We start from the raw sequence: 10,513 nt of genomic DNA on the forward strand, positions 1-10,513 counted from the left end.
ATTTTCTGTTTACTGGCTCTGTGGCTCTGTCTAGCTCACGCGGTGTGCCCGTGCCTCAGCCTGTTAATCTGTAAAATGGGGATGCTGACATCCACCTCCCGGGGCTGCTGCGAGAGGAAGATAAGCCCCAGCATAGATCACGCCACGGTGTACAAGCTGCACGAAGAGTAGCTGGGGAAGCAGATGTTCCCAGCCTGTCCAGGGGCCATAGAGATGGCTAGTGGAGGGGAACACAAAGGGAACTGGCATCCTCTAACCATTTCCGTTTCCCTTGTTGCAGCTAGAGACCCAGCTAGAAACCACTGTATTTGTGACCAGGGGGTCACGCTGGGGAAGCAGGGCATAGTGGATTCCAGACCACGCTGGAGGAGCTTAGGGGGAAGGGGGAGGCCGGGGCTGAGAAGCATTGTGCAAAAGTGGGGGATCGAGGGTAGATGGCGGGGTGGGTCGAAGTGCACCACAGAGTGTGAGCGCGGGCGCCTGCGGTCAGAGTGCCAGGGGGGCGGGGCGGTGAGGTGAGGGGACTCTGGCGGGAAGAAGAAAACGCCCCCCACCGCGCCCACCCACTCGCGGAATCGCATGCGCACTGGGGACCTGGTGGAAAGGGCTTTTGTTGGGAAAGCCGGCGGGCTGGAGGGGTCCGCGCATGCGCAGGCTGCCCAGCCGCGGGGGGGGGGGTGCGCGGAGAGAAGGGGCGGGGTGGTCGGAGCTGCTGTGCTGGCAGCAGTAGGCGAGGGCGAGGCTGCGGGGTTCCTGGTGCTGAGGACGGACGCCATTGGAGCCCCGGGGAAGGTAAGGGTCCAGCCCCAGACCGGACCTGGAGAGGGCGAGTGGAACCCTGCACGCTGTGCCTTCCCCACCCCCCGCCCCCGGAGCTGAACAAAGCCCAAGCGCTCAGAACCTGCACCCCGTTAGACCCACGGGCTAGATAGGAGCCCCCTGGCCCCCGCCACCAGACCCAGGCTCCCCGATCCGAGCCCTGCTTACACCAGGGCCCACGTTCCGAACCCTTAACAGACCCGTGCGCTCCGTGCTGAGCTTCCTTAGAGCGGAGGCCCCACCCCCACCCCAACCACTCCTAGATCACGCCAGCCGAGCTGACCACTTTGCCCCCTTCCTGGAGTTGCAATCCTGGGATTTGAGACCTCCAGCGCTCCAACGCAAGCCTCACCTAGTCCGAGGCCCCCACCCCATCCACCCCTGGCGCTCCTGTGTGAGCCCAGCCTGGACCCGAATCCCCCGAATCCCCCGCACCTGGACCTAGCCAGAGGGTCCCTGGGATTCAGCTTCCCACAGCTTCCTGCGGTCCCCTGTTGTCTGAGCCCTCTCATCTCATCTGCTCCCCCTTCATCCTGGCCCCCTGCTCCTGCCTTTAAATTCAGGCCCTTTGTTTCTCTCTCTCTCAATGCATCCCCTTTGGGACTCTTCAGACCCAAGCCCGCCAGTCGACCCCCTTTTCGAATGTAGCCGCTGGGATGGAGAGCCTGCCCATTCTAAACTCCCCTTTCAGTGCGAGGTCTCCGACGACGACCTCCTCTCTCCCTCTCTTAGGGCTCTGTCCCTGACAGAATCTACCCCAACAGACCAGCCTGCCCGCCTTGTACTGCCTGGTAACCTAATGATTGCTGCCCCCCCACCCCCGGGAGATCCCGCCTCCCACTGGATCCCGGCCCCTCCCCCTGAAGAGGCCTCACCAGCCCCCCTCCTCAGGCTGAGCTCTCTTCTCCTTGGGACCCCCAGCATGGCTGAGGGAAGCTACCGCATGGAATCGGAAAGCTACAACGTTGAAGACATGGATGAGGGTAGTGATGAAGTCGGGGAGGAAGAGATGGTTGAAGGCAACGACTATGAAGAATTTGGTGCTTTTGGAGGCTACGGCACCCTCACCAGCTTTGATATCCGAATCCTCAGAGCCTTTGGGAGCTTGGGTCCAGGCCTTCGCATCTTGTCGGTGAGGCCCCTTGTTGGCCACCTGCTGCTGGCCCTGGGCCTTCTCCCCTGGGAAGGGGGACTGGGCGGCGGGGGCGGAGGGGCGCATGCCTCAAGGGAGAGGATGAAAGGGAGGGTGGAGTGGGGAAGAACGGCCCAGCTTCCCCAAACCTTTTCTCTCCTGCTTGGAGCAAGGGGGTTTGGGAGGGTCTGGGGCGTGGTCGGGGCCGGCTGCCCAGAGGAGGAGGCTGGCCGGCGCAGGGAAGCATGGCGGGAGTGTGTCGAGTTGTCTGCCTTCCCCTCCCCTTTTCTCTGGCCTTGCAGAATGAGCCCTGGGAACTGGAAAACCCTATGCTGGCCCGGACTCTGATAGAGGCATTTCAGCTGGATCCGGAAACACTTGCCAATGAGGCAGCCGCCCGTGCAGCCAACGTAGCCCGCGCTGCCGCCTCCAACCGTGCCGCTCGGGCTGCTGCCGCCGCTGCCCGTGCCACCTACAATCAGGTGGTCGCTAGCCACCTGGTGGCCACAGACCAGGCTTCAGGAGAAGATACCCGGCCCATGACATGCCCGGCCGAGGCTCAGAGAGCCACCCCTGAGACAACCCTTGCTTCTCCGCACAGCTCCCAGATGCTACTCAACAGTGAGATGGCCGCCCCCAAGGCTCCAGCAACCTCCACACAGCCCCAGACAGCTTCTCAGGCCCAGGAGGCTGCTACCGAGGGCCCTAGTACCGCCTGTGCTTTCTCTCAGGCTCCAGGTGCCAGTGAGATGGAGGCCACCCGGCCCAAGACAGCCTTCCTGGGTCAGAACGATGTCTTTGATTTCACCCAGCCGGCAGGTGTCAGTGGCACGGCCTTCCCACGTCCCAAGAGACCCGCCCCGGCCCAGGAGGCTGCCACAGAGGGCCCCAGTGCTGCCTCCGGGGTGCCCCAGGCTGCATCTGCAAGGGAGGGGGCAGCCACCCGGCCCAAGACGACCAAGTCTGGGAAGGCTCTCGCCAAGACTCGGTGGGTGGAGCCTCAGAATGTTGTGGCAGCACCTGCTGCCAAGGCCAAGATGGCCACGAGCATCCCTGAGCCTGAGGGTGCAGCTGCCCCTGCTCAGCACAGTGCTGAGCCCTGGGCCAGGATGGGAGGCAAGAGGACAAAGAAGGTGAGAACTCCCCGCTGGCTCCGACCCGCCTTGCTCTTCTTTTTCCTCTTCCCTCTCCTCTCCTCTGTCTTTCCCTCCCCTCGCCTCCCCTCCGCTCCCCTCCTCTCAGCTTGTCCACCTCTCTCTGGCACAAGTGTGCTAGCATGTTTCCACTCCACGTAGTCCCTGCCCTCAGGCCTGGAGGGAGAAGAGGTTGGCTTAGTGCCTGGCATTTAGTAAGCACTCAGCACATGTCATCCGCCGTTCACACTACTCTCACTTGCAAGGCCCTGCTCTAGTTAAGATGTGTGCCGGGCGCTTTTGCACGGTGAGCCTGGTAGCCCTGGGTCTGTCCTCTCTCTAATGCTACAGTCCAAGCACCTGGATGACGAATATGAGAGCAGCGAGGAGGAAAGAGAGCCTCCTGCGGTCCCACCGACCTGGAGAGCATCGCAGCCCCCATTGGCGGTGCGGGCTCAGATGGCCCCTCGGCCCCCGATGGCCCTGAGGTCCCAGGTACCCTCAAGGCACGTACTGTGCCTGCCACCCCGCAACGTGACCCTTCTGCAAGAGAGGGTAAGAAGTCTGCCCTTCCCCCGTCTCCTCCCCTCCCTTGCGGGCCAGTTCTCTGAGGTCACCTATGCCTTGCTCTCCCCGTGTGCTGCTCCTTCTTCAGGCAAATAAGTTGGTGAAATATCTGATGATTAAAGACTACAAGAAGATCCCCATCAAGCGCTCAGGTGGGCAACCTGTGGCCCCTCCCTGAGCTCTGCCCTCCCCCGACCCCACCCTCTGGGCCTCCCATCAGGTGCCCCCACCCATCCGACCGTGGCCGATCACTGCATTTGCACAGTACCACAGTACCACAGTACGGGGTCCTGCCTGTGCTCCCCTCAGCAGGGCTGACCGAGGGGCTGCAGCTCTGTGGCCCCCGCTCAGCCCGGGTGTTTTCCCCACCTCTCCCCTCCTGCAGACATGCTGAAGGACGTCATCCGAGAATACGACGAACATTTCCCTGAGATCATTGAGCGAGCAACATACACCCTGGAAAAGGTGGGCGCAGAGACGGGGGGCGGCTCTGTGGAACACGAGTGGCAGGGAAGCCTTGCACCCTGCAGCCCGTCGAGGCCCGGTTTCAGGACTGCCTGCTCTGGAAGCCTTTCGTAACCTCTCCACCTGGGAGCTTCCACTGTGTACCTCCTTCCCTCGTGCTCTCTCAGTATGTCCGTTGCCTCGTGAAGTGAGTCCTGGCGCCTCGGCCGGTGCCAGAGGTCCCACAGGGCAGTTCCTCTGCGTCCTCTCTTCTTCCACCCTCCCCCACGACTTTGGGATCCCTGCTGAGGAAGAGTTCTAACGGGGAATTGAGTGACTGCGTGCAGGACACCCAGCGTGGATTTTTGATCTCACGTTCTGTTTTCTCCCCCGTGTAGAAGTTTGGGATCCACCTGAAGGAAATTGACAAGGAGGAACACCTGTACATCCTTGTCTGCACACGGGATTCTTCAGCTCGCCTCCTGGGAAAGTGAGAAAGGGCAGGAGGGCGTGGGCTTCCCCGGTGGTGTCTCGCCCCTCCTCTCTGAGAAACAGGAAAACAGGGCTTGAGGGCCTAGCACCGACCCCACTCACAGTTAGGGGTGCCGAGCGATTAAGGGACGAAAGGGGTAGAAACGTGGCACGAGGCCTTGCTGCGATCAGGGTTTCACCCCCGTTCTCCCCTCCGCCCCGCAGTCTTCCTAGGAAAGCAGGCTTCTTGTTGCTTGCCTCTTCTTGCTAAGTGCTTGGCCGTGGCTTGGCAGAGAGGTCCTGGGGGGAGCTTCCTGTTGAGTTGTGCTCCCGATGCACAAAGGGCAGGGTAGGTCTGGATGTGCCTCTGGACACATGGTTGCCAAGGGTTTGCTCCCTGCCTAGCCCCATCCTTGGCAGAACCCTGGGAGGTGGTGTTAGTATCCACATTAGATGGTTGGAGTGACTCCACCTCCGGCGGAGGGGTGCACTGTCTGGATCAGGTAGCAAACCGTGCACAGAGTGGGAAGAAGTGCCCTGTGGCCGTGCGCTCTGGGAGAGGCTAGTTGGGTGAGCTGTCTGTAGTCCCTCAGGTAAACGACTGCCTGACAGCATCCCTCTTTCTACACCTTTAGGACCAAGGACACTCCCCGCCTGAGTCTCCTCTTGGTGATTCTGGGAGTCATCTTCATGAATGGCAACCGTGCCAGCGAGGGTGAGTGGCTGGCTCTCCAGCTGGGGGCTTGCCCACAGTCTCACCTTTCTGTCCTAAATTCTTGTACCTCATCTCCCCTCACAGCTGTCCTCTGGGAAGCACTACGCAAGATGGGACTGCGCCCTGGGTACGAGTGGGCTCTCTCGGCTCCCACCCCTCAGTATTGTCCTTGGGCACAAGAGGAGGCCCCAGGATTGCAACTGCCTGGTGGTCTGGCGCGGGGGAGCCGCGTCCTGGATTTGGTAGAGGGCAAAGGGTCTCACCAGGGTGCTTGTGGAAACGGTCCTGAACTCTCAGCCACCTCTCTGTTCCATGTCCCCTCTCTGTCCCCAGATGAGAGCTAAGAGAAACCATCCGAATTAGGGGCTCCATCAAACCCCTACCTAGGCCACCGCTGACGAGCAGGCATCTGGCCTCTGCTGCATGCCCAGGCCTCCATGGGGATGCCCCATAGGCTGTGAAGCTCTCAACCCTGCTAGGGAGTACTCCTGCCCAAATCCGGGCACCGCCACCATCGCTAGTCATGCATTCTTTTCCTTGCCCTCAGGGTGAGGCACCCATTCCTTGGCGATCTGAGGAAGCTCATCACAGATGACTTCGTGAAGCAGAAGTGAGTATTGACTGAGTGAACTTTCTCTCACACTCGTGCATTGCTCGTGTGCTGGGCTGGCTGAGGAAGCCCTTGCCCCTCCCATATCTAACACTAGAGGGATGAGGGTCTGTGGTGTGAGTGTGGGTTGGCGGTGTTGTGAGTGTTGGGGGGAGTAGAATTTCGGGGAGTCTTGGGGAAAGGGAGCACACGTTGACTGAGCACGCGGTGTGGGCTATGTTGTAGCCACCGTCTCATCCGGCACCTGCCCTGTAGGCTGTGTGAGAATTTCCCCTGCTTTTTTACATCTCAGGAACCCGGGGCTCAGATCGTGGAAGCCTGAGCATGGCCCTGGCTGGTAAGGGGCCCACTCTCTGGTCCCTGGAGGACACGTGTGCACTCACACGGGTGCACCAGCGCATGCGTATGCACACACACACACACACGGTCGGGAGTAGGCACGGAGAACGCTGCTCTTGGATGACTGTGTCTTCCCTTCACAGTCGTTGTCTATGGTGGACTGTCCCAGGACTCAGCCAGGCCATGGCCAAGACCCTGTGGTGGGGTGTGCTCAGAGCAGGGGACCTGAAGAAACGGCTCCTCTGTTTACAACACACCCAACAGGCATCTGGGTTCATTGTGACAAGGGGCACAAAACTTGTGGCCTTCCTATGAGCAAATACCCTACACGGGGCCCCCCTGCACCTCCACGTGGCCGCTGGGCAGGACCAATGGCCTAAAGCTGTGAAGGCCTCAATATTGGAGGCAGAAACCCTGAGGGGGGCGGCGAGCATGGGAGTGGGGCATGGGCTGGAGGGCCAGAGCAGTCCCCCTGCAGGAGCTGAGCTGCAGCGCCGGGCTGGGAAGGAGCCACCTGGGAGCCAGTAGTGCAAGAACAGGTCTGCCTGGCCAGAAGCCAAAGTTTATTTTCCTCTTGCACTAAGGTACCTGGAATACAAGAAGATCCCCAATAGCAGCCCACCTGAGTATGAATTCCTGTGGGGCCTGCGAGCCCGGCACGAGACCAGCAAGATGAGGGTGCTGAGATTCATCGCCCAGGTGACGGAGAGGCTCTGTTCAGGGCCGGGCACTGGGGTTGGCACTTCCCAGACCTTGTTTGTTTCTTGGCCACGACCTTCTTAGGCCGTTTGTCCAGTGAGGATACTGAAGCTCAGAAAGGTTGTCTAAGTCACTTACACAAGTTCACAGACGTAGTAAGTGTGAGGGATGGGGCGAAATCCCAGGTCTGGCCCAGAATGATAGGAGCCCGATTCCAGGCCTCTTGATTTTTGTCATGATTACGCAAAGCCTTGCACGGGAGGGTCTGTGGCAGGAAGCAGGTGCTCAGTGAACGTAAGGTGGCTGTTAGGATGGTTGCTGTTATTCCATCGCAGAATCAGAACCGAGACCCCCGGGAGTGGAAGGCTCATTTCTTGGAGGCTGTGGATGATGCTTTCAAGACGATGGATGTGGATATGGCCGAGGAGCACGCCAGGGCCCAGATGAGGGCCCAGATGAACATCGGAGATGAAGCTCTGATTGGACGATGGAGCTGGGACGACATACAGGTGGAGCTCCTGACCTGGGATGAGGACGGAGATTTTGGAGACGCCTGGGCCAGGATCCCCTTTGCTTTCTGGGCCAGATACCATCAGTACATTCTGAATAGCAACCGTGCCAACAGGCGAGCCACTTGGAGAGCTGGCGTCAGCAGTGGCACCAACGGTGGGGCCAGCACCAGCATCCTAGATGGCCCTAGCACCAGCTCCACCATCCGGACCAGAAATGCCGCCAGAACGAGTGCCAACTTCTTCTCCTGGATCCAGTAAGCTTGGCGGTCGATACATGAGACTCTGAAGGAGGGGCTGTGAGAAGACAGGGCAAGGCCTGGGGTCGGGTGGCGGAACGAGGAGAGTGTGGAGAGACACTTGTTTTGATCCTTACAGCCCTCTCTGTTTCACGTGTGTGTATATTTCTGTTTTCCCCTCTGTGTCTTCTGTCGACAGGCAACGCTGATGAGCTGCAGCCGTCACTCACCGAGCCAGAGTGCCTCCTCAGATCCCTCCTTAACGTAGCACTCTAGGCGCCTTCTACCTGCCCATCGAAGATGGCATGCCAGATGAAGCTCTCTTTGCCCTTCCCGCCTTCATTGTGTGCTTTTGTCGTGCTTTCATGTTTTTGGTATCAGTGTTAACATTAAAGTTGCAAAATGAATTGGGGCGTTTTCTCCTTTACCTGTGCAGGAATTGATCTGAGTGGCACGTGGTCGGGCTCCCAGGATTGGTTTGCCCAGAAGGCAGACAGGTGCGGGCAGGGTGCTGGCAGATGTGGCAGTGCCAGCTGAGTGTGCGGACCATTCCGGTCCACACAGTTCCATGATTTCCTGTACCGTGCGGCCCCAGTTAGACGCCAACGGGGGCTGCAGGAGAAGGGATGGCATGGAGGACTGTGGGTTGGTGCCGCTGTCCCTCCCACCAAGGGACAGGGTCCACAGACACCCACCAGGGCCCAACTCTTCTGCCTCATCTTTGGAACCGCCACCCCAGAACCCTTCCCTCATCATCGACAATTGCAGGGCCTCATCCCCGAGATGCAGTCTTAAGGACGATGAGGTAGGCCTCACAGTGACATTCTCACCCTTCCAGCGGGAAGAAGGAGGAGCTGTTCCTGCTGCGAGAGTAGATTTTATGAAACCAAAGCTGCGGGCCGACCCCGACAGCCCGTTGCCTGTGACTGACCCGAAGCCCGTTGGGACCTCTAGAGCTCTTCTTCATTGGAAGCAGGGCTCCCCAGTGAGGCCGAGGCCAGGCCTTGGTCCTGGGTCTTCAAGGGCTGGGTGATTCCTGTGGCGGGGGGGTGGCGGGTGGCGGGGGCTGGGACTGCAGTTCCTCCAGTGAGCGACACCGAGGGCAGGGACACTTCGGACCCCTGGGATGGGCTCAGTAGCAGGCAGGGACAGTGTCCAGAGCTTTCTCGGATCCCCTGGTGATGTCCACAGCTTGGGAGGACAAGGCCCCAGGTTCAGATGAGAGAGAGAGTAGCCGGAGGGCCCCTGTCCGCCCTTGCCTCTTTTGTCCAAGAAGAGGCTCTCCTCCCTCAGTCAGACCTGGATCGCAACCCAGACCCAGCTGTGTAATTTGCCAGCCCCAGTGGAAAATGAAACCACGGGTCCCCTTGCTCCAAAATTACTGAGAATTCCAGAAGAGCAACAGCGGAGCATTGCAGCGTGTGTGCAGTCCTGAGCGGAGTCCTGTGGGACCCTGCATAAGGCGCACCCCCTGGAAGCTGGCTCTGTACGGACCCCTCTCCTACAGATAGGCTTCAGGTGGGTTTCTGCCCTGTTGGCCGGTGCTGTGGTTTCTGCCTCCCTGGCTGCTGGGTCCATGCTTGGCGACATGGACATCCGTGATTGTGACAGAAATTGTGTCTCCTTCCCTGGGATGTGGGAAGAATGAAGCATGCCTGGGTCCCCAGCCCTGGGGTGATGAATGATACGTGCCGTTTCTGGCACCCTCATCCTGGGAACCTCCCGGGCCCCTGTTGTGCACCCAGTAGGCACATGCCTTTTCATCGATGAAGGTGGCAGCACTCACCATAAGCCACAGGTGTGAGTTTGAGCACTGTGTGCAGAGGGCACTTGAGAGATGGCAGCTCATCTGGAAAGGAGGAGAAAGCCGCCTTCAGAGACAGGGTGCTGGGGAGGGCACCACCTCCCCAGGCCTCCAGGCTTGCAGCACTCTCCCCGCCCATCTCTCCTTCCCCATGGTCTTCCTCACCAGGGGCCCACTCCCCCGCACTCTGCAGGGGGCAGTGCTGAGAGCAAGGTGGGCAGGGAGGAAGAGAGCAGAGAGGCGGCCTTGGGAGCAGGGAGGGAGGAGGGCCCTGGGGAATGCAGGCAGACTGTGGGTGCCCCAGGGGGTTAGTCTGGTCACCTAGGAGGCGGCCTGCCTCCTCACTCACAGGGCAAAGGTGACACTGAGGCAGGCCTCCCTCCCGCCCCCAGCCTCGGGCCTTCCACAGGCTCCCCGACCACAAAGGCCCACACTGCGTCTCAGCAAGTGTTTTTCGAGACCCTACTATGCGCCAGGGCCCTTGGATGAGGTGTGCATGCACCTTGCAGCTCCCACAGCTTTCTCCCCAGCCCGGGCCTGCGCTCTCTGACTCCTCTCACGCTTGTTGATGGACAAGCATTCCTCGATTCACTTGTTTCCAGTTATTGACTATTATGCATAAGGTGGTTCTAAATATTCACGTACAATTTCTTGTACCGGCCTAGGTGTTGTTAGCCAGACATCTCTGAGAGGGGGCGATGATCAGGCCCGTACCATGGATAAGGACACTGAGGCTCCGAGAGGGAAGACCCTTGTCCTAAGTCACACAGCCAGAAAGTGGCTGTGCTGGGCCTCGAACCCAGGACCCTTCGAGGCCAAACGTGTGCTCTGCCCACTGCAGTCAGCTGCTACTGCCTTCGAGGGGCTCACGGTGTCGTGGGGCGACACACCCACCTGTCACCCCTCTCTGCAGAAGCCCACCCTCCTGCCCACCCAGTCTGCCCCTACGGCTCCCCATCTCCCTTCATGGAGCCAGAACCCCACCCCTCACGGCTTCGCTGCCCCAGAGGCTCACCCTAGGCTTTTAGGACC

General features: G+C 60.0%; 1 protein-coding gene and 1 non-coding gene across 4 annotated transcripts; both read left to right on the plus strand.

Annotated features, from left to right (window-relative positions):
* Positions 1-564: 564 nt before the first annotated feature.
* LOC106844060 (melanoma-associated antigen D4) lies at positions 565-8,084 on the plus strand. Of its 3 annotated transcripts, XM_014861401.3 has the most exons (14): positions 565-792; positions 1,552-1,610; positions 1,741-1,951; positions 2,254-3,084; positions 3,436-3,639; positions 3,740-3,803; positions 4,037-4,116; positions 4,494-4,585; positions 5,202-5,281; positions 5,366-5,408; positions 5,829-5,891; positions 6,815-6,929; positions 7,265-7,695; positions 7,877-8,084. In XM_014861401.3, exons 1-14 carry the CDS (start codon positions 580-582, stop codon positions 7,884-7,886), a joined length of 2,496 nt encoding a protein of 831 aa, XP_014716887.3. In that variant the 5' UTR covers positions 565-579; the 3' UTR covers positions 7,887-8,084. The 3 variants fall into 3 exon arrangements, with proteins under 3 accessions (XP_014716887.3, XP_044619804.2, XP_014716878.3); XM_044763869.2 differs by lacking the exon at positions 7,877-8,084 and having other exon boundaries at positions 7,265-7,699; XM_014861392.3 differs by lacking the exon at positions 1,552-1,610 and having other exon boundaries at positions 645-792.
* Positions 6,433-6,562, plus strand: LOC123282782 (small nucleolar RNA SNORA11). Its single transcript, XR_006523020.1, has one exon. It is a non-coding gene; the product is annotated as a small nucleolar RNA SNORA11 (small nucleolar RNA).
* Positions 8,085-10,513: the final 2,429 nt, after the last annotated feature.

This window comes from Equus asinus, chromosome X (genome assembly GCF_041296235.1).
Source record: "Equus asinus isolate D_3611 breed Donkey chromosome X, EquAss-T2T_v2, whole genome shotgun sequence".
NCBI lineage: Eukaryota > Metazoa > Chordata > Mammalia > Perissodactyla > Equidae > Equus > Equus asinus.